The 23792-nt window shown below is 44.0% G+C and overlaps 1 protein-coding gene across 1 annotated transcript in view; it reads right to left on the bottom strand.

The window, feature by feature from the left end:
• FANCD2 (FA complementation group D2) overlaps positions 1 to 23792 on the bottom strand; it is a 1182674-nt gene that overhangs the window by 612820 nt on the left and 546062 nt on the right. Inside the window, exons 27-29 of the mRNA XM_069206781.1 lie at positions 17951 to 18052; positions 15388 to 15518; positions 10586 to 10723 (exon numbers count right to left, since the gene is read on the bottom strand). Of these exons, the coding sequence (XP_069062882.1) occupies positions 10586 to 10723; positions 15388 to 15518; positions 17951 to 18052 (371 nt within the window). The remainder of the gene's footprint in view (positions 1 to 10585; positions 10724 to 15387; positions 15519 to 17950; positions 18053 to 23792) is intronic.

The raw sequence follows: 23792 nt of genomic DNA, 5'->3' as shown, positions 1-23792 counted from the left end.
AGGACACCCAGGCAAGACTGCAAGAAAACCAGTGGTGGATTCCTGAAGAAAGAAGACCTCTGGAGAGAGGAGACCAAGTCCTAGAGTCACAGTGGAGTCCATGAGGAGTAGGAGTTACTACCCACCCAGCTGTAGTTGCGGGAGTTGGTCGACGGTGATGAGTAACAGGTCAGCCTTGCAGCCCTGGAGCCGGAGAAGAGATCCTGATGGATGAAGATGGTGTCCCATGCTGGAAGGAAGATTGCAGAAGGGTGTTGGTGCAGGAATTTCACCAACAAGCCTTGGAAAAGGCAAACTCGCGGTTAGTGGAAAAGTGGTGCTGCCAGGGACCAGCAAGACCCAGGGGGACTTACAGGGAATCCTCAGCGTTGCATAGAGTCGACAGGAGCAGAGGCAGCACTCATAGGACGGGGACACAGGAGTCGCAGAAGAGGTCCATGCAACACTACAAAAGAGGATCCCACGCTGCCGGAGAACCATGCAGGAGGCTGGGCTTTGCAGGATGGAGTGCTGGGGGCTGGAGCTGGAGGAGATGCAAACAAGCCTTGGCAGCTGTAAGAGACACAGTGCAAGGGGCTACCGTCCTGCGTGGGAAAGCAAAGGCTTACCTCCACCAAAGTTAGACAGTTGGCAGAAAGGACCACAAGGACTTCTCCGGACCACCACCCGTGATGTCGGATCCCTGCAGCTCAAAATGAGAGGAGATCCACGCAGCCAGTTGTTGCTTGCTGTAGGTACCTGAGGTTGCAGGGAAGTAACTCCTTCACTCCAAGGGAGATTCCTTTTCTTTTTGTGCAGGCTGGAGAGTTGCAGCCTTCTGGTGATGCATGGCCGGGGAAATGTTGCACAGCTGGTGGGAGACGTGGAAACAAAGTTGCATAAGGGTCTTCTTCGTTGTAGCAGCGTTTGTCGGTTCCTGGAAGTTCCAGTTGCAGTTCCGGAGACCAGAGGTTAAAGCAGAGGTTGCAGAGGAGTCATGCTGGAATCCTGCAAGCCAAATTTGAGGACCCACTCAAGAGAGAGACCCTAAATAGCTCTGAAAGGAGGATTGGCCACCTAACCAGGTAAGGACCTATCAGAAGGAGGCTCTGATGTCACCTGCCTGGCCTGGCCACTCAGATGCTCCCAGAGTTCCCTGCCAACCTTGGAAACGAGATGGCAGAACGCAGGGACCGTCTGGAGGATCTCTGGCACCATCCCTGGGGTGGTGATGGATAGGGGAGTGGTCACTCCCCTCTATATTGTCCAGTTTTGCGCCAGAGCAGGGATAGGGTGACCACCAGTCTGTAAATTTTAAGGACTGCCAGTAATTTCACCCTGCTGTCCGTGATGGAAGGATTATCGGACGGCATTTGTCCGTAATTTTAGCCTTTCACCAAAAGGACAGAGGACGGCAGGGCGAAATTGTGGGCAGATTAGTTTCCCCAGCTGGAGTGGAAGGCAGGGAGTCTCCTGTGCTCAGGAGGAGGGAGGGGCAGACAGACCAGAAACAGACGTTCTTTCCAGGGTGTTTCCTTCCCCTAAAGAAATGCAAATGTGGGCAACTGGTAAATCTGCAAATGTAAAGGGGCTTGAAAACCTGCATCCATTTTAACCAAAAGGAGTCACTTGAAGCTTTCTGATGGCAAAGATATTTTCTTTTAGAGAGGTACTGCAATGGTGTTCCAAGGTGATCTGTGGAGTGTGTGGTTTTAATGGAGTGTTATAAAAAATGTTAATACTAGGTATAAACTGTATATTATTCAAATCTGTATTTGAGAAGCATTTTTTATTTAACCAAAAAGTATTTGCGCATTTTGTAGCAGCCTATATATGATGTAATTGTATTTATTTACGCTCCCTATCCCCGGCAAGGCATCGAATGCATGTTTAAAATAAGGACTTATACATTCACAGTTCTTTCAGGGGCCTCAGTACCTCATAGTACTAACAAACATTGGCAAGGCCAATAGGTCTAGTCTACGCAAGAGTTATTGGCTTTGCCAGTGTGTTTTAGCCATGTTATGCACCAGAGTGGCTGCTGTTCATGGCTAAAAGTTAGTGGCATAGTGGTGTGGAGTGGAGTAGAGTGGCATAGGAGCAGTGGCAGAGAGCCTAGTGGTGCAGGGTACAGTGCAGTTGTTAAGAGAGCAGTAGCATGGGACAGAGTAGAGTAGCATAGAGTGGAGTAGAGTGGCATGCAATAGAGTGGCAGAGAGTGCAGTAGTGTAGAGTGGTGCAGTGGCATAGAGTGCAGAGAAGACTTGTGTGGCAGAGAGTGCAGTGGAATAGTGTAGAGTGGTGCAGAGTAGAGTATAGTGCTGTAGAGTGCAGTCGCTTAGAGTGGAGTGATGCAGAGTAGAGTGGCATAGAGTGCAGTGGCTAGAATGCAGTAGTACATAGTAGATTGGTGTACAGTACAGTGGTGGAGAGTCCAATGTTGCAGAGTAGAGTGTCAGTGCAGTGATGTAGAGTGGAGCAGAGTGGCACAGAGAGCAGTGGCATAGAGTACAGCGGTGCAGAGTAGAGGGCAGTGGCGTACAGTGCAGTTGTTTAGAGTGCAATGGTGCAGAGTGCAGTGGCATAGAGTGGCATGGGATAGAGTAGCATAGAGTGCAGTGGAGTAGAGTGGCATACAACAGAGTGGCAGAGAGTGCAGTAATGCAGAGTGGTGCAGTGTCAGAGTGCAGAGTAGACTCATGTGAGATAAATGTAGAGTCCCAGACATATACTCTAGTGCTGTAAGACTTCAGACAAGTTGTGGGTACCTCACATCCTGACATTAGGTGTGAGACTGTCGCCCACACAATCGGCCCTGCCTCTTTAATTTACGGGGTCGGGCTGCCAGCCCATGCTGCTGTCGACCCCAGTCTCTGTTCTGCCTTCCTCCTTATGAGCCTAACTGAAGCAGGGGAAAGCAGAACAAATGATTTTCTGCAAGGGAGAGGTGTGACCATCTCTCCCTTTGAAATGGGTGTCTCTGGGCTGGGGTGGAGTGGGGTGCCCTCTGAGCGCCACCAGACTGCTTTGAAGGGCACATTTTGTGCCCTCCTTGCATTATCCAGGTTGCACCAGTTCAGGAACCCCCGGTTCCCACTCTGGCTCCAAACTACACAAAGGACAGGAGAGTGACCAGCCCCCTGCCTAGCTCCTCCCCTAAGAGATGCACAGAGCTCTGCCAGGTGGCCGGTTGATTCTGCCATCTTGGAAACAAGGTAGGCAGAGGCCCCTGGGAGCAGCTGACTTGTTAGGCCATATAGATGATGCCCCTGACCAACTCTGATAGGTGGTTCACTACAGAGAGTGAACAGCTCCCTTTTAGGGTTGCTTAAGGGCTCCCCTGAGGGTGGGTCCTCAGATTTGTTGAGCAAGACTCTTCAAGCAACTCTCTACAAGACATCTTCTGCTCCTGGTGTCGGAACTGCTGCTGGTCTGTGTTTTGAACTAAAACAATACTGTATCCAGTTGGGAGGGCTCCCACTGCAACATTGTTTCTCCAGCTCCTGCAAGATTTCTGGAACATCAGTGGCTGTGCATTCTTGTAGGGGCCTGGCCTGGCCTGTAGTGGGTACCAGAGGTACTTACACCTTGTGCCAGGTCCAGTTATCCCTTATTAGTGTAGAAGAGGTGTTTCTAGCAGCTTAGGCTGATAGAAGGTAGCTATGGCAAAGCAGCTTAGGCTGAACTAGGAGACATGTAAAGCTCCTACTATGCCACTGGTGTCATATGCACAATATCATAAGGAAACACAATACACAGAAGTACTACAAATAAAGGTACTTTATTTTTATGACAATATGCCAAAAGTATCTCAGTGAGTACCCTCAGTATGAGGATAAGTTATATACACAAGATATATGTACACAAACCAAAATTATGCAGCTAATAGTAAGAAAAGTAATGCAAGCAATGTAAAATTACAGTAGATTGCAATAGGAGCACATAGGTATAGGGACAACACAAACCATATCCTCCAAAAGTGGAATGCATACCACAAATGGACCCCAAACCTATGTGAGCTTGTAGAGGGTCGCTGGGACTGTAAGAAAACAGTGAGGGTTAGAAAAATAGCCCACCCCAAGACCCTGAGAGTGGGCAGGAGCCCAGGAAATGCCAGCTGAGGATGCAAGGTATCGCCACCTGTTGGAAGAAGCTTGGAGTTATGCAAGAAAGAAGAGAGCTAGAACTTCTCCTTTGGAGGATGGATGTCCTACGTCGCGATGAAGCTTGCAAAAGTGTTCCCACGCAGAAAGACCGCAAACAAGCCTTGCTAGCTGCAAGGGTTGTGGTAGAGGTTTTTGGGTGCTGCTGTGGCCCAGGAGGGACCAGGATGTCGCCACTTGGAGGAGGAGACAGAGGGGGCACCCAGCAACTCAGGGAGCCCTCACAGAAGCAGGCAGCACCTGCAGAAGTACCTGAACAGGCACTTGGAAGAAAAGTGAACCAGAGTCCACCCGAAGTCACAAAAGGGAGTCCCACGACGCCGGAGGACAACTCAGAAGGTTGTGCACTGCAGGAAGGAGTGTCGGGGACCCAGGCTTGGCTGTGCACGAAGGAAATCCTGGAAGAGTGCACAGGAGCCGGAGCAGCTGCAAATCACGCGGTACCCAGCAATGCAGTCTGGCGTGGGGAGGCAAGGACTTACCTCCACCAAACTTGGACCGAAGAATCACTGGACTGTGGGAGTCACTTGGACAGAGTTGCTGAGTTCCAGGGACCACGCTCGTCGTGCTTAGAGGGGACCCAGAGGACCAGTGACGCAGTCTTTTGGTGCCTGCGGTTGAAGGGGAGAAGATTCCGTCGACCCACTGGAGATTTCTTCAGAGCTCCTGGTGCAGAGAGGAGGCAGGCTACCCCCAGAGCACGCACCACCTGGAAACAGTTGAGAAAGCCGGCGGGATGAAGCGATACAAGGTTGCTAGTAGTCGTCTTGCTACTTTGTTGCGGTTTTGCAGGTGTCCTGAGCAGTCAGCGGTCGATCCTTTGGCAGAATGTGAAGAGGGAGATGCAGAGAAACTCTGGTGAGCTCTTGCATTCGTTATCTGAAGAATTCCCCAAAGCAGAGACCCTAAATAGCCAGAAAAGGAGGTTTGGCTACCAAGGAGGGAGGATTGGCTACCAAGGAGGGAGGATTGGCTACCAAGAGAGGTAAGAGCCTATCAGAAGGAGCCTCTGAAGTCACCTGCTGGCACTGGCCACTCAGAGAAGTCCAGTGGGCCACAAACACCTCTTTTTCCAAGATGGCACAGGTCTGGGACACACTGGAGGAGCAGGTCAGGGGAGTGGTCGCTCCCCTTTCCTTTGTCCAGTTTCGCGCCAGAGCAGGGCTGGGGGATCCCTGAACCGGTGTAGACTGGCTTATGCAGAGATGGGCACCATTTGTGCCCATCAAAGCATTTGCAGAGGCTGGGGGAGGCTACTCCTCCCCAGCCCTCACACCTATTTCCAAAGGGAGAGGGTGTCACACCCTCTCTCAGAGGAAGTCCTTTGTTCTGCCTTCCTGGGCCAGGGCTGCCTGGACCCCAAGAGGGCAGAAACCTGTCTGAGGGGTGGCAGCAGCAGCAGCTGCAGTGGAGACCCCGGAAAGGCAGTTTGGCAGTACCGGGTACTATGCTAGAGACCCAGGGGATCATGGAATTGTCCCCGAATGCCATAATGGCATTGGGTTGACAATTCCATGATCTTAGACATGTTACATGGCCATGTTCGGAGTTACCAATGTGATGCTGTACATAGGTAGTAACCTATGTACAGTGCACGCGTGTAATGTGTCCCCGCACTCACAAAGTCCGAGGAATTTGCCCTGAACGATGTGGGGGCACCTTGGCTAGTGCCAGGGTGCCCACACACTAAGTAACTTTGCACCCAACCTTCACCAGGTGAAGGTTAGACATATAGGTGACTTATAAGTTACTTAAGTGCAGTGGTAAATGGCTGTGAAATAACGTGGACGTTATTTCACGCAGGCTGCAGTGGCAGGCCTGTGTAAGAATTGTCAGAGCTTCCTATGGGTGGCAAAAGAAATGCTGCAGCCCATAGGGATCCCCTGGAACCCCAATACCCTGGGTACCTCAGTACCATATACTAGGGAATTATATGGGTGTACCAGTATGCCAATGTGAATTGGTAAATTTAGTCACTAGCCTGTTAGTGACAAATTTGGAAAGCAGAGAGAGCATAACCACTGAGGTTCTGGTTAGCAGAGCCTCAGGAGACAGTTATGCATCACACAGGGAACACATACAGGGCACATACTTATGAGCACTGGGACCCTGCCTGGCAGGGTCCCAGTGACACATAGACTAAAACAACATATATACAGTGAAATATGGGGGTAACATGCCAGGCAAGATGGTACTTTCCTACAATCCTTCACAATCACAAGGACTCTGCATCCAAGAAGCAAGAAGGCATCTCCCTTGGAGTGAAGGAGTCACTCCCCTGCATCAGTAGACACCCTTAACGACATTTGACCAGCTTGTGTATCCTGCTGTCCCTTGGACTCCTCGAGGCCCCACAGGTGTTGTTTCTGAGGCTCCTCACAGGTCTGGCCCATTTTCATTGCAAATGGGAAATCTGTGGCCCCTCCCTGGAGCTGCTTGACTGGAACCCCTGTGCACAGCGTCTTCAGACCGAAGACCTCCTAGCTCCAAGAGGCCCTGACCTCCAGCTCCAAGAACGACGTCCTCCCAGCAGCTCCTGTGACATGGGCATCCCTACTACCAGAGGGTCCTGCGGGGGCTCCACTGATTCTTTCTTATGCGTACTGAGGGCTGGCCCTGACCTATCTGCTAAGGTTGGATCGCCTGGACCTTGCTGGTCCGCACAAATCCTGCAAACTCCATGCTTTGTTTCCCTGCATTTGCCAAGGCTTGTTGGTGGTCCCATTGACCACTCTGCCATTAGACAAGTGTTGAGGGACAGCTTGTTGACTACTCCTGTGACTATCCTGCATCGTCTGGACTCCACAGCTGCACTTCTCCGTCCACCGTCCTACAGGAAAGCATCTCCAAGAAGGGTGAGCATTGCCCTCCTGCACCGCTTGGGCACCTCTGAGTGGTCTGGACTCCCTCCCTTAAGTCCTCTTCTTCAGGAATCCACACCTGGGTTCCACCGACCTGGTCCACGAGTCGCGAGGGCATCTGGAAAACCGAGGTCCCCACTGACTTCAACTGGAGATTCTGACACAACTTCATCCCCATGCATCTGGGCTCCCTGGTGTAGGTACTCCACTGTTCTGGGTATCGACGGGTGGGGGCACTATCCAACCTCTCTTGTCCCAACAGTTTTTCTCTGGGTCCTCTGGGAAGAGTCCTAAAACATGAAAACTCCAACTGCCACTTCCCCATGTTAGCCTACGGACACTGACCAAAGATTACTACTCTGCACACAGTTGCCTGGGGAATCCTACTTACTTACCTTTGGGGTTTTAGTACTTCCCCAGTCTTTAGGGTCCTTGGGTGGTAGGGTGTGTCTGGAGTGATTTTCACATTCTCCTCCCCCCATTAGGGGCCTATGTTATTTTATGCCTTTACGCATCTGTTGCTAAGTATATTTTTGTATAATCATATCTCCGGTTAGGAGATATACCAAAGTTAGTACTAAAGTGTGTTTTACAATAAATATTACATATTATTTTAACACTGGTGTGGCTCTTTCCAGTGTGTAGATCACTGACTGACCTGTGTGGTATTTGCAACTGCTTTACACCCTTAGGTGCTCTCCACAGCTACCATTATGAGAGCTCAGTTATTTAGAGCCACCTACACTATCACTAAGGGTTACCCGGACTCAGTACAGGGTGTCTCATCTGTAGGTTCACATTATATACTGAGTCAGCCTCCTACAAATACTCTGTCAAAAACATGACGGATATCCCATCTGCCGTATTACTATCCCATTCTATCCAATGGGGATCCTAATATGGCAGACAGGATATCCATCAATTTTGTGACAGATGAATCCTTCCGCCAACATCTAGATCAGGCCCCAAGTGCCCTCAGAAGCTGTAACTAGGATGGATACTTCTAGCTGCAGATTCCTTACCTTGGAATTTTCCCCCATGCATCAGTCTGGATCAGGAGACCTTGGTCAGCTCCACGTCAGTCGTTGGCGTGATGTTGCAAGACCTCTTTAGGGGGTCACCCTGGTGTGCTGATGTCCGTTCTTTTCTTTCTGCGCCAGCCTTGGACAGATCCAAAGAAGAGCTACACCTGCAGTCACTCTTTGACTGGACATTTCGACTTTTGACTTTTTAAAATTTTTGTTTTACACTCCTGGCACATCGCGATTTCATCAAGGAAGGCCATGTGCTCAGCTCAGCGTTGGTCTCGGTTGAGAGAAAGGTCCAATAGGAGGCTGGCTCAGTTTATGGTATACAGCCGAGGTTTGGCACCTTATACTCAGTCCAGGCAACCTATAGTGATAGTGTTTAGGTGTCCAAATAGCAAAAGCTCTTGAGAGGTAGCTGTGGTGAGCAGCTAAAGCTTATCCAGGAGGAGTGTAAAACACTTGCAATTCCACAATAGCCAGTCATTACATGTTCACAAGAAAGAACCACACCAGGTGTTGCAAAAACAAAGTATTCTTTATTAGAGCACGAAGGCTATACTAACATTGGTATAACTCCACTTGGACCCCTGTTGTACCAATGCCCTGAGAACCTACGCACCATGTACTAGGGACTTACATGGGCACACTATTATGCCAATTGTCAAGAGTAAAGTTTACCATACAAGTAAGTTTATGGGAGAGCGCACTGACACTGGGGTCCTGGTTAGCAGTATTCCAGTGTACTGCAGTCTAAACACACTGACACCAGGCAAAAAGGGGTGAGGGGTAACTATGCCATAAAGGTGCTACTTTCCAACAATATTCCCCACTGCCGACATCTAAATCGGGCCCTTTGTTAGGAACTTAAATAAGGTAAGTCTTAAGGAGCCTTACTGGTAGCCAAGATGGATCAGATGGTGAAAGGGGTTGTAAATTACAGTATGCAGTAACCATGATGTGAAAACTGTGGAAAACTGCAAGTGAGATTAACGTCTTTAGTGGAAATGCTAGAGAACCATGGCTCAAGGTAAGCATGGACACTGTACATCCTTCTGATTTCTTGAAACATTCACAAAGGTATGTTATTTTGTATATGCCAAAGTGGACTGCTGCCAAGAGTGTGAGATCTGTTACTTTCAATACAGTGCTAGAATTTTTGAGGGAGGAATTACACATGAAAGATTATAGAGACACACAAAGAAGTGCAGTTTGTGTCCTCAGTGACCTGGCAATTACACACCGTAGGGCAGCTCCAAACCGACCCCCGGGAAATCAAATGCCAATATTATAAATAGGTTAGTGAAGGCTTCAGTGGAAATGACAATACAATTCAGGATGCCACTGTGTGTTCTGAGAGAAACACCTTAGGCCCATAGAACCAGATCACGCTTTGTGAAGGGGGTGGCACTGTTTGAAAACTTGAATCCATGATGGCAAAAAATGTACGCTCAGAAGAGAGTGGATGTGAAGTCTATGGTGAGTTGCAAAACATCAGATAAAGTACAATTCATAGTACAATCGGACACAGATTATCAAAATGAGCAAATTGCAAGCATGTGATTATGTTATGCTTAGGAAAATTAGATTGGTAAAAAAGGGCAGCTATTGTGGAATACATGCTGGCATTTCTGAAGTTTGGATCAAAATGGCATCTCCGAGAATCTCCTACTACCATTCAAACGCTAATAGAATTTGAGAAACTTTTCTAAGGGAAAAATCATTCAAGAGTTGTTTCTTTACACTAAATATATGTGCAGTGTCACCGCAAAAGGATTCTGAAATGATGCACCTAATTGTAGTCCAATACTGGTGAAGTTAGGTCCATGGGCAAAGGATATATTTTTAAGGAAACACCACCCAAAGAGCAGCCGCGAGAGGCCCAGTACAGAGGAGTCACTAGAATATAAATAAGGTTGTTATCTAGAATGTACAGGTTATAGTGAGTTGAAACAATGGAGGGCAAGTTGATGCACCTTGGCCTATTTGTTAGTGAATTCTCTGGTACCAATAAAGTCATCCTTGGTATTTAACAAACTGTTTTGCGCAATCCTTTTAAAGTTCAATTCAACAGTCATCTTCAGAAGGGCCTAAAAAAGTTGTTCTTTTTGCAAAGTAGTAACTCAACCACGTTCCAGTGCACAGGAAAGCAACTCCAGACTAAAAAGGACAATGGAGTGATATTAAGGGAAAAGGACTCCTCCAGGCAACAAGTAATCAGACTGGAAGGTGGAGCTACCTGAGTAATACATCACATATTACTGTCACAGGACCTGACGGTTACCTTTGGCTTTTTTGTTTTGTGAATTCTGGTATAAAAAAAAAAAACAACAAGAAAGCATATTTTGTAAGTCTTCCAGGAAGACAACTCCAATAAATACTTCCCTATAATATGAGAAACTCGTAACCAAGAGTTTGAATTCCCTAATGAACTATATTAACCGTGAAAGTAATATGCAGTTTGAATCTCAATTTTTGCGACACATAGAAAACACCATCCTCCCGCATGGTGCTACCAAACAAATATATTTAGTTTAAGTATAAGCTATCTTCTCACCTTTGTGTGCATCTCTGTATCCAGCACAGACTTTGTAAGAAGTCCACAACCGAGAATGGTGAATACCTCAAGACTCAACTCTCTGAAGTGTGCCCGGTAACTATGCAGACTCACAGTGGGCTTTCCATTTTCTTCTTCCTGTAAAGAAACCTAGTATTACATATACCAAAAGGCAGACCACATGACAATACAAAAACTCTAACTTCAACGGGTCATTTAAAGGAGAAACACTGTTAAAAAATGTTCTTTACGCTGAGGCATTTATTAAGTGTATCTGGTTTTCACAATACAGGAAATTAAAAACTCAAGATTAACCAAAAGAAAACAAGTTACTTACTGATGGCAGATACTCTTTCTGGTCGACACTCTTTGTAGTGTCATAAGTACTATCTGTGCCAAGTTTGTATTGATTGCATCTCATCTCTCTGTCTGGTGTTTAACCTTTTCTCAAAGCCGGTTTCTCGTTAGTATTTTATGTCATATTTGTTTTATGTTTAAGGTTTTTCGGGAGCATACTGAGTAGTAAGAATAAAAGCAGTCTCTGTTTTTGATAACTGATAGAATATTATATATATGTGTGTGTAGTTAAGTGTGTTTATTGGTTCAAATAGGCGTTCTAGAATCTCGTTTGATTGAGCAATACATTTTTATGATACATGTACATTCAGCGCTTACGTCACAATAAAGACAATGATGTGACGTAGGTAGTGCCGAACAGGACAATGTCTATTATTTGTATTGCTCTATCAAATAAGATTACAGAAGCCTGTTACAGCAAATAAACACATTGGAAGCTGTCACTCATGGATAGCTTCTGCTTTTCACATGGAAGCAACTGCAGAGTAAGTATGGGTAACCAATCAGAGTTTCTATTGTGAACAGCTGCTTGGGAGGGATTTCTGCATAATACACTGCAAGGTTTGGCCCTCTCTGCAGGGTCCCTGCAAAACATTTTGCATTCACCCCACCTGCTTTTCTGAATGTTTGCTTTTGCTGGCTTTAGGACTCTGTGCACTATACCACTGCTAACCAGTGTTAAAGTGTTTACGCTCGCTCCTTAAAACCTGGTAAAACTGGCCTGCATCTGATTGACACATTTTATTTACTTGTAAATCCCTAGTATATGGTACTACATGGTACCCAGGCCCTGCTAATTATATGCTACTAGTGAGCCTGAAGCACTGATGGTGCCCCGCACTATATTAGCACTTCAAACCATGTATCAGGCCTTCCAAAGCAGTCTGCAGTGCAGTTTTAAACTGCCTATTCGACACGCAAAATAAACCCTATGCCAGGCCTAAGCCTTCCTTTTTAATACATGCAAGCCATCCCTAAGGGAGGCCCTAACGGCTCATATGCCAGGGTGTGCTGTAGCTAAAAAGTAGAACGTGGGTTTAAGTTTTACATGTCCTGATAGTGAAAACCCCCTAAATTTGTTTTCACTATTACAACCCCTATATCTTCCACTGGGTAACATTGGGTTACCATATTACATTTAATAATTGCTAACTTTTGATTGGGAACAGGTAGAAATGTCATGTTTTAATTTAAAATCCTCTTTTTTGTTAAGTTAGATTTTAGATTATAGGTTTGAAAATGCCATCTTTAGAAATGTTAAATTTTCCTGCTCAACAGCTTCTAAGACCTTAAAGGAGTTTCCAGCTTCATGTGCCTGTTAATGCTCTCCCAATAAGAAAGTAAAGTGAGCCCACACTGGGAACAATAGAGAGGCTAAACAATTATAGGATGGCCCATTCTATAAAGATGACTGCAGGTGGAACAGTTCACTGCCCTACGTACATTACAAAGGGCTTGCCTTGAGCACCCACACATGAACCTGGCACTAATATTTTGTCACCCTGCACCTCTTGGTAGGGGAATGGAAGAACTTTCCAGAATTAGATGGGGGGGTAGCCTAGAAAATTCCCCCACTTCAAAGGATGGCACCAGGTATCAATATTGGATCTCATGAGCCACTCTTCATTACACTCCTGGACCGGAGGACATTGCAGACGCATTGTCTTGTTCAACAGAGAACTGCCCTGCTGCTTAGGGCCTGCCCTACTTTCTGAGAAGGAAGACCGGACCTGAGCCCTTCATCCCAGGCTTACCTGGGTGACTCCAAGGCTTGGTTGGCTGACTTGGTCTGAGCTACAGGGACTCCACGGGTTGAGGACTCCCTGTAACTGAACTAGCCTGGACCTGCAACTAGACCACCCTGAGACCTGCTGGCCTCTGCTAGAGTGAGTACCTGACCCCAAGAGGTGCATGTCCAGGTCTTGGGCCTTTGGCTGGCATCAGAGTGCACTCCTCTACAAGAAAAGGAGAAATCCTGACCTGTGCTCTTCATGTCAGACTTTGAGAAGGTAACTTTTTCAGCATGAATAACCTGGCCTGAACTTGTGACTTTCCCCCAGTCTAGCATGACCAGCTGATTGAGTGGCACTATGGGCCATATGTACGGACACATTTTCCCACTGACACAGAATGGGAAAAATCCTCTGCTACATCTGGCCCTATGTGTTTTCAGGCGATATACCTACCTAAAACTTTAAAACTCGATATCTCCAGTTCTACCAGTTAGATTTTTGCATTTTAGTCTCATTTAATTTATTAAAATGTACTCTATTTTTTTCTAAATTGATTTGGGATTTCTGTGTGTGTTGTGTTTTCACTTTATTACTGTTTTTCTGCTTTTAGTGACTTTTGTGGTTCACCCTGACAAGGATTGTGGTTGTTGCTTGAGTAGGGTTTTCACTCACCTCTGTCAATAACCGGGTTTCTTACACACACCCATTAAAAAACAATTTGTAGTGAGTCGCAAAGTGTATGTTGCAAATGGCAAAGGTATTTGCAACTCGTTATGTACCTTTGATAAATTGTGACTTTGCATTCACTTCTGACAATCACTGGCTCTGCAACCGCAAAAACCCTTTTGTAGATAAAGCCCTACAATTCTGTTTTTTGTAAAGGGTCTTCTATTCACCAGACTGATAATTAGTCATCATCCTCTTCGCTATCTGCTTTTAATAGATACCGGCAAGATGCTAGTTGTTTAAAATGCGTGATTTGCAGCACTCATTGCGGAACATGCTTTTCTTTAGAGTTATGTCTTAAGTAGCTGCAGCTCACTGATGTGCCATGCTAAAGTAATCATAATTAAGAACAGAAGTCGGCAACCTCAAGGGACAGCTGTTCATTGGATCACATCGAAACAAAAGGAAATCTACACTTCGAAGTAAGAAAAGGTTACATTTATGTGAACAAATTTGCTTAAGTCTCTACAATAAGAAACTGTGGCTCTGCGAATTACAACTGCAAAAGAGGCAACATCTAAGGCAGAGTGGCCAAATGGAGAGTTATTTCAGTCTTAAGAGATGTGTCAAATCTACTAGCATTTTGTAAATCTAATTATAGATCAACGACAGTTTAGCAAGTGAAGAGCAAATCTCCTGACTCCTCATCATTGTCTTCATCATAGGGAACATGCTGAAAGTCCCATACAGTATCAGAATCAGATAGCTGTAATTACTGCAACAAGGAGAAGGCAGGGGTTTGGAGATTTCATAGCATGAAAGCTTAGATAGTTTTCTTTGGCATTCGCTCACTGGTATATTACCATCTAACCTAAAACTCTTCTTATATAACATACAGAAGGAGAGTAAGATGTTTGCATAAGCTCTAAGGCCTATTAAAACGTTTAAACCACATTCTAAAAAGGTGTGTATACCTGCTTTGGAAATACGAATGAAACAGGATGTATTTGTATACCACGTTGTTAAGTGAATTGTTTTCCAGCAATTAAGAACACCAGTATACTATACTCAGACACTCTAAATATTTTGATTAAAAGCAAAATTGGTCCCTCTGGGATTTGAAACTGCTCGCATGAAAGTAGAGCAAATCTCTGGACCAGGCAAGTTATTTCCATCAACTGTAACCAGAAAGAGGGACTTTCTTCAACTCAATACCAGACTTGTAGTTGTGTTGTGTTACGAGCTACTTAGAAATAAGATCCCAACATCAACCGCATGTCGGAACATAGGTGCTTTGCCCTCTAGTGCAGCTATACAGGACGGCATGCTGCAAGTCAGATTATAGTAAATTTTAAGACTTTTGTGGATATCTCAGTTCTGTGATGCTGGTTCCCACAGTGGGCAGAGTGGAGACTCAGTGGATGACTCACCTCTGCTTCACATATGCATACTGTGGGCCAGGATAAAGAAGCTTTCTAATAATTATGGTATGTGCTGCTGGGAGCCCTACCGCATGCACATCACTGGTGTGCAAGAGAGAAAGAAGGTTGTGGATGTAATCCACTCTTGGATTTCATTTTGTATTCTGGTACTTGTCGTTATGGTTTATCTGTAATAAACGTAGGACTGTAGGTTTCAGAAGGCAAAGAAAGAAAAGAGTATCAGTGAGAGTTAATGATCACGCCCGGCAACAGTATGGTAGCCATGCAGGGGAGAGAACATATAGAGCATGAGGAGGCCACAGAGGAAAGTGGGATCCTATAACAACTTCTTAACGTATAGGAAATTCCATGATAGGCACAAGTCTCTATGCTCACACTTGATTACACTTTTCATTCTAATACTTGTAGTTTATTTGCATGATTCTGAGTACAATAGAGCTGATGAAGTGTGGATAAGCTGCTCATACAGGGCATGGAAAAACATAGTAGGTGGGCTTGGACTTTTGCATTGAGGTTGTGTGTCATTAGAATAAATATGGCTACAGTGTGCAGCATGCAGAAGAGTATTCACATCTACTGTAACCTCTTGGCATTAGTGCTCTACCTTCTCGGCCTGTGTCTTGTCAGCCTGTGTCTTGTCAGCCTCTGTGTTTTCGCTGTCCTGCGCCTCATCAATCTGCGAGCTGTCTGCGGAGGAGTTTTTGCTGCCGTCAGACGCGCGCTTCTTCCCCCGACCTTTATGAGAATGAAATGGACACAGAGAATTGGTTCAATTCACCACAACTTATGGCCGTTTTAAGGAGGAAAGAAGGTGACTTGTTGAAATACAAGACTGTGTTTACCAATCATGCTTCATTGCAAAGTACTAGAGTTCACAATTTGTTCTCTGGAACAGAGGCATCATCAATAATCTGACATGATAAGACAATAAAATAGTAGTAATATAGAAGCCAAACGTAACACAGAAAATGACAAAGGGAAAAATGTACCAGGTCCAACTAGTCCAGAAAAGGGCTTACATGTGATATATACAGTACATACACACACACCTTTCATAGATACATGCTGATACAATTTTCTTACATATACATACTGATACAATGTCCATACATATGAAAAGCACACTCCTTTGTTTTTACCGCAGCTGTCAAAAATCAGATTTTGCCTTGCTGCCCACCAATTTTACATTCTTGAAATGCTAACATTTGCATTTTTGCCATCTTCGCACACCTAGCATGCAACAGGACAACTATAAAGCAGTTCTGCACCCAAATTTACCTTCCTGCTTCCAAAAATAAATGTGGGCAAAAGTCTACCAGACAAGTTCATCTAGACTCTGAGAGAATGCCCCTTCAAAGCCCAAGGTCGTTTTACAAACCCACATAGTTTTCTAAATTAAAGGAGATTAATACTGTCAGACAAAGTTCAGCACACCACTCACTTCTAACCTGCATTGTCAGTTTCAGATCTTTACAATAAATGATAGATGAGAGAGAATGAGCATAGAAATACTGCATCAAAGAAAGTCATTTTCATTTTCCCAAACAAATCATTTTTGACTGTGAGAGCAGTAATCCTTCTAGGAAGACTGAATGGGGATAACTCTGAGTATATATGTTTGCTTATCTCAGAGTTTCAGCTCCTTTAGCATCTGTTTTACGGATCGAACACTGAGTTATTTATATTTATGTATTTCTCATGAGAATACCAAACAGAAATGCCGTTTATATCTTGGAGATTTCATGACATAGGAAATTAGTGGCATTCTACTGAGAAGATCCAGACCTTCCACACTGAAGTGAATGAAAAACACAACGCCAAAACACCTCTGCACCCGGATGCATCAGAGCTTCCGGAGGTGACCTGTTGGTGTGGCCTTGGACCCTGTCCTGTACTCACTGTAATGCAGTACTTGCCTTTCTCCCTTAGGATAACATAACCACACCCAAAATTTGCGCTGCTAACTTTTAAAAATTGTAAAAATTCCTAACAATGAATACTCACCTGATTCTGGTGATCTTAGTATTTAAATTTATATAAAAATATGTATTAATATTTATTTATTGGTGTTAGATTTCTTTATTGAATGTGTGTCTCATTTACTACATAAGTGTATGCCTTACATGCTTACGCCTACCCTCTGATATGCCTAACTACTTGACCACACTGCCCAAAAAGACAGCATTTGGGCCTCTGTGATACCTCTGGGGATTGCTTGGACTCTTTGCACAGTGTACCTCATTCTGGTCCCATACATAAAGAGACACTTTCCTACAGTCCAGAATCTGAAAAGCACTGACAGAAAGTGTTTTTTTTCCTCTGTGATAGTAACATTTTAGTCAGACCACTGAACATCGCAATGTCGGTGGGAAATTAAGATGGAGTAAAGTTATGAGGGGTAGGTGTCGACCCTTTCCTCTGGGGAGTTAGGGTCCATATCCTGCTACCTTCACTTTTTTCACTACACTCTCCTAACCATTACCTACACCATACAACTCACACTGGGATATCCCTTTAGTTACCTAAGAGCTCTTGTAAAAATGAGTGAGAGTTTTATCCCGCACCACTAGCCCACCTGTTAATGGTTTGAGGAGGACCCTGATAACGAAGCCTGCTACCTTTGGGTTGGTGAGGGTTTTTGCCTTTAAAACAGAGATATTCTTTTCCTTGGTTTCTTTCTTGGTTTCATTTTCTCTCAGAGGCTTGTAGAAGATTAATGTGCTCCTGTGAAGTACTGCCTCATACAGACCCACTGCTTAAAAAAAAAAGTTACTAAAATCTAATCATGACATGAACTGCAGTTATCAAGTTATCTTTGCGGATGACTGATCTAATGGAGGACTGCATTTAGGAATTCCTAAAGAAAATAAACAGTTAACATTTATATAAACTGTGCAGAAAGCTTAAAAAAAGGAATCAAGTGTCCCTACACAAAGAGGTACAGAAAGGAGGAAAGTATTAACGGGTGCATGGGATGTTTTAATGACATAGTGGGAGTGTTCACATGTTATAGGGAATGCACAACCATGTATATCTCTTTCATGCACTGATTTAAAATCTTTGAGAGGACATTTGAAGATAAGAACAGCCTATATGGGCATTGCATTCACAAGAAAACAATGTCTAAAACGGTGGCACATTCAAAATCAAATTTAGGAAAGGAATACCTTTTTTGCCTTTTTTATTTGGAAGTGTTGTTATAACAGGTGGAATGCAGTCAGAAGCCTCAGAATCAAAGTTTGCAAGTGGAGGAACATAGTTGGATGTAGCTGAAATAAAAACATCGGAAAGAGTAAATTAATAGTATGTCTCTGAAGGGAAGACCATCCACAAAATGTGAGTCAAAAGTAAATAGTTTATTTTTGCAATACACATCAACTTTAAAAGGTGACTTTATGATTCAGAGCTAAAAAAAAGCAATAAATTATGTTCGCCATTCTATCCTTCTGCACTGACAGATTTGCAAACTGCTGGCCTGCCAGAAACCTCTGCTCCTCTACAGTAATATAAGTGATTGTGTTAACTGATACTCATCTCCCCTTCAAGTGTATAAGGATGGTTAATAGGGCCTTCTGTGTTGATGCTGTGATACGGTGGAAGAGGCTCCCATCAACACAACACATAATCTATTCAAGATCTTAAGTGTAACTTTCGTTTTTTTTAATAACATACACTGTCAATAACTATACAACAGAAGCAATCAAGGACTGACACTGAAAAGCAATGACTAGCAATATTTTGTGATGTATTGTACAGCTGTCAGATAACCGGTTCTGAGCACCTAATCAGATGATTTGCAGGGAACATTAGGACACTACTTAATATCATATTAACTTAGCACTGGGAAAATAAACACTTTTGAACATAATAAAGACGAAAATACTGTTACATAGGCCTTATTAACACTTTTTGTACTGGCTGTTTTGTCTTCTGGCACATTACTCCTCTGAGGAAATAATCCCCAGGTGTCAAACTGGAAATGAAAACATTCTATGTACAGTTTGGGTGCCAGGTAGTTCTTGTGCAACTTTGGGGGTGAAGCTGCAACAGGTATGAGCCAGAAATTACACCTCAGCACCATACAGAAGCTGCAACTGCAGCGATATCAGTTTTGTCTTTACTTCCTGCACCACAGAGGCAAGGGAGACAATGGGCAATAAATACAAATGTTATTGAAAATATGAATCTTGTTCCTATCTTGAAACAGAAGTAGGAAGCAGGGTGAGGAGTTTTCTGCTAAAAGGCAAAATAGGCATGAGAAAAAAGTGTTACCGAAATTGAGTAACAATTTTTTTCTACTAGATACCTCAGCTTACAGAATCCTCATCTGAATAAATGTAAAAACCTGATATGAGGAGAGGATGATATAACTTTTTTTTTTTTAAGAACAGCTTGACCAAACCTTGGACCCTAACATTTGCATCCAGTCTGTGGTGTCTAGTGGAAGTATGCACTGAAGACCAGATTATTGCATGATAAATATCAACACTAGGCACACTGCTCCACAAAGGAGGAGGGACGCTGTGCCCCTGGTGAAATGAGCTAGGATCATTTCTGGTGGCTCCTCCACTTTAGCTGGTAGCACCGTTCAGCAGGTGATATCTTTTTTTGACTTCCTTGACCTCATCTTCTTTAATATTTTAGGTAGTAAAAGACAAAGGGATAAAGCTGCCATTAGAACGTTAAACGCATTGTAAATGTCTCCTGATTGGAAACTCACTGGTTTGACATCTCTTGCATTTGGTGCTGGTACTGGACACAAACTGGTTCATCCGGTGGTCTCCAATAAAAAGGTCACTAGCTATAGCACCTGGATGTTACATTCACAATGGTGGTTGCCAAAAATATGTGACTAAAATAGTTTGTCTGTAAATTGTCTTTTTTTTGTTGATTAGCCGATGACAGCGTGACCTCCATTGCCACAGACCACAGGTAATTGATGTCCACACAGCCTCCTTCACAGAGTACACAGTGGTGATGTTGTCCACTGCTCAGCCCAAAAGGGGCAAGGAGGAAGGCCAGACTGCTCAGCCTGATTGTTGGCACCTCTGTCCAGAACTGCATACACCTGATTCGGTAAAAGGCGAAAAAATCGGACTTGGCAAGTTTATCTCAGGGGCACCTTCACCACAGTTACCTGTCAGTCAGAGGAAAACCTAAACATGTGAACCTTTGCGGCCTGTGGTCAAACATTGTAAAGCAAATAGCCAGAGATGACTTATGATCAATATAACTAAATTATGCATTTTAGACTCAATTTACAAATGCTACTTACAAGGTCACAGGCACTAGGACCAATACCATGTGTAAATGAATGACACTGATCATCTGATTACAGCCACATGTTTTTCAACACAATGAAGAATAAATACAATAAAGACTTGTGGGCTATAATAAAGATTCATGCTTGTAAATGTTTTAACCAAATAAGTCAATTTTAGTCAATAACCTTAAGACAATAGGCAAAGTTGTTTAAAGTTAATACACACTCATTACTTGAAGTCCATATTTTTACAGTTTATTCATCTCCGGTGGAGCAGAGTAAATATGTCAAAACATTTCAGACCTATTACTTCTTGGAAATCACCACCACTTCCCAACTAAAAAATATTAAGAAAACATGTAATCTCATATTCATCATGACTTAAGCAATTAAGATGATCCAACCCATTACAACCAGTTAACAGATTCTAGTAACATTCTCCCCTTGTTTGTGTTCTCCCACAAGCATGAACCCTTCCCTTCTGAGAAGCACTATCACAATGAGAAAATACTTGTGAAAATGTTACCGCCAATGTCAGTAATTCCACACTTTCTATGAAACAGAGTGACCTTCTATAGTATTTCTTAGTTGGTATTTGATATGTGTAGCCTATAATTTGCATGGCTTGAAGAAATTATAGTTGGAGAAGCTATTTTGTAACATCAGTTTCTGGAATTTTCTCAAAGTATTTGAGAAAGGCAAACTTGTCAGAAATATGGGCACTACAATCTTATGATATGAAGCCACTCAGTCCACAATTACTCCCTACCACCACATCAAAGAACTCACTATTTCACCCATGACAGGTGAAGAATGAGAAGGAGGGCGAAGTGCCCCATTAAAGAGTGGGGTCCTGTGTGAGTCACAGCTGCAGTAGATTGATGTTCACTACTCAGCCACATGAAAGTCAAAAGATTTGTTGAGGCTGCTGAGGCTGTGAAGGTATTCATGCGATTTTATACTGCCCCTTCTCCGGGGAAGGCATTTTCAAAATTGGTACACAAATGACTTCATAGAAAACAAAAATGAGTAAAGAGCTGACTGCATTTCTAAATTTCACGTACCTTCACATTCTAGGGACAAAAACTGTCAAGTGCATTTGCTTTGACCCCAAAGTGCCATTTCATGTCATCCAGATGCCCCTTTATATTACCACTCTGGAATTCACATAATGTGTCACTGTCGTCAAGTCTTTAAGGATGTGTTAACAAAAAGCTTCCTGCTGTTCCAAGAGAATTTTGTTGCACGTTATTGCATGTCCTCTGGAAGACATATTGGTGATAAACAGGTAATATAATACATTTTGCTGTACATAATAAAGAAGGTAACATCTGTGAATTTGGGTGTTGAGCATTCTGATGCAAAGATTTTCCAGTCTGAATCAAACATTTTTCTGCCTCATTAAGACTCAAAATAAGAGGGCAGATTCTAGAGGGCAGCCTATTTTGATGAAAACCCTTACACCACAAGATTTAGCCACAAACAGCATTTACCAACAACGTTTGTTCCATTTGGGCGAAGATAAGTTTCTTTTGACACTCATTTATTCAAGGTTCTAGTAGAGGAAGGCTTCTCTGTACCATCAGCCGAGGCATCATTAAAAGGAGAAGTATGTCCTGATAGGATTTAAAAATCCAGCACTATGACACCCTTCTTCACTACAAAGGAGCAAGATACCCCCGAGGGCCAATTTTAACAGGGTGAAGGTACCTTAGGTTAAGAATCCAATACAGTTCTTGTGAAGTTCAGCATTAGTATTCAGAGGAAAGACAAGTTCTGTCTTTTCAGTTGTGTCAGGGTTAACGGACTAGAATACTCCTGCTGGGCCCTTCTCTCCTACCCACCTGAACACCTCCTGATATGGAATTTCATAGCCCTTTGTCTACTAAGCAGAAAGAGGCCGATTAATTGTCAAATTAACCTTAATTTCTGTACATATGCCTGTGTTGTTTGACCCTGAAGTCAAGCAGGCAGCACTTTGTCCAGAAGGCAGCATATGATTTACTGAGCTGTAAACACAGTACGCCATTATCACAGATTCACATGTTTGAATAAAAGATAAGCAACTAATTAAAGCTCTTTTTCATCGTAGCAGAAGGTATACTTTCACCTCTCACAACACTCCCAGTTCATATTTTTATTTTATTTCACAAAGTATGAAAAGCCTTACCATGCAAGAAAGTCTCTCTTTTAGCTCTGTCAGGACAACTTTGCCAATGATCCTCAAGTGCAGTGTCTCTAATGCCTATCCTATACTCCAAGCACACTCCTCAAAACTGTGAAATTTGTCTGCTAAGACTCTGGGAAGTTAGTCTTAGCCCCTCAAAGGCTACCTATCATAAGGTTAGGAGTCAGTACACAGTAACCCTTAATCGTTTCCTTCCAAAGGCTGCAAGTTGAAAAAGTTAATTACATTTGGTAATTATATTTCTGGTGGATATATAACCTTCCCACAGGCTCATCACCTTATAAATTATTCTTCCAAGCTTCAAACTGATCCCAAAGAACAAGTTATGTGCCTTTAATAACACCTTATCTGGTAGAAACTCTGTCTAGTCGCAGATTCCTTACCTTAGAATAATCCCCAGGTGTCTGACTGGATCCAGATTTTTTTATGAGCAGTATCCTGTGCTCTGGAAGAGTTGTCTGCACCGGAAGTGACGTGTGTGGTGCCTATATAGGCACCACCCCAGTGCACCGTCATTTTCTTTTTGCAACTTTCCAAGCCAGAAGCGCAAAGCCAGGAAGAATACTGACCAATGGTGAGTTAAACTAGGACCTTTAAAAGAGAAACAACCCTTTACTCTAAAATACGTTTGCAGAACCGGTAATAATGAGGTGGGAGGGGTGTTGGGTAAAGAATCTTTCTTTACCTTCGAATAGATGGCAAGCAATACCTCCCAAGATGAGGGACTGCGATACGGTTTAAACTAGAAAGCCCTGTAGGACTGAACGGGCAAAGTGACTGTCTCACCAGATCTGACTGTCTAGGCAGCAGTGTTGCGAAAACATGCGAAGGAAAGCCCACATTGCTGCCTGACAGATACCCAGGACAGAAACCCAGTGAGATAGCGCAGAGTTCGCAGATTTGGCTCTGGTAGAGTGAGCTTGTAAGCCATCGGGAGGTTGCTTTTAGGACAGTGTGTAGCAGATCTTGATGCAAGGTACTGACATCTTTTGTGTGCTCATCTTAGAATGAAAGTACTATTTTTGGATCCAGCCGATGGAGTCTCACCTCTTTTTTAGAGCGATGAGTCGGAGCATAAAAGTAGCCAGAGTGATCAGTGTCCTACGTGAAAGGGAGTTACCACCTTCGGTAGCAGGGATGCTCCAGTGCAAAGGACCAGTTCTTCTGGGAAGATGGCAAAGTATGAAGGATGTGCTGACAGTGCCTTCAGCTCACTGACTCTCTGGACAGATGTTACTGCCGCTAGGAAGGCCTTTTCTACTGGCTCGAACTCTGGCTGCCTGTGGGTATTGTGTAATGATTCGATGGTGGCAACTCCAGGCTGAAGTACCTCCGACATTGGTCTTGACTGCCACTGAGAGTGGCTTAAGGTCTAGGACCTCAGACGCTCTCCGCACCACCACTGCGAATGAGGCACCCTCCTCCGTAGCCATGGTAGGGGCAGAGACCAGGCCAGTGTCTGGGAAAGCATCCAGTCCACAGTCATCTGGCACATCCTCATACCAGTTGTCCTCAGGATCTTCTAACTGGTATTGTATTCATAAGGGTCGGCAGACCC

This window comes from Pleurodeles waltl, chromosome 9, assembly GCF_031143425.1.
Source record: "Pleurodeles waltl isolate 20211129_DDA chromosome 9, aPleWal1.hap1.20221129, whole genome shotgun sequence".
NCBI classification, from domain to species: Eukaryota; Metazoa; Chordata; class Amphibia; order Caudata; family Salamandridae; genus Pleurodeles; species Pleurodeles waltl.
This window is presented reverse-complemented; position numbering and strand designations above follow the sequence as displayed.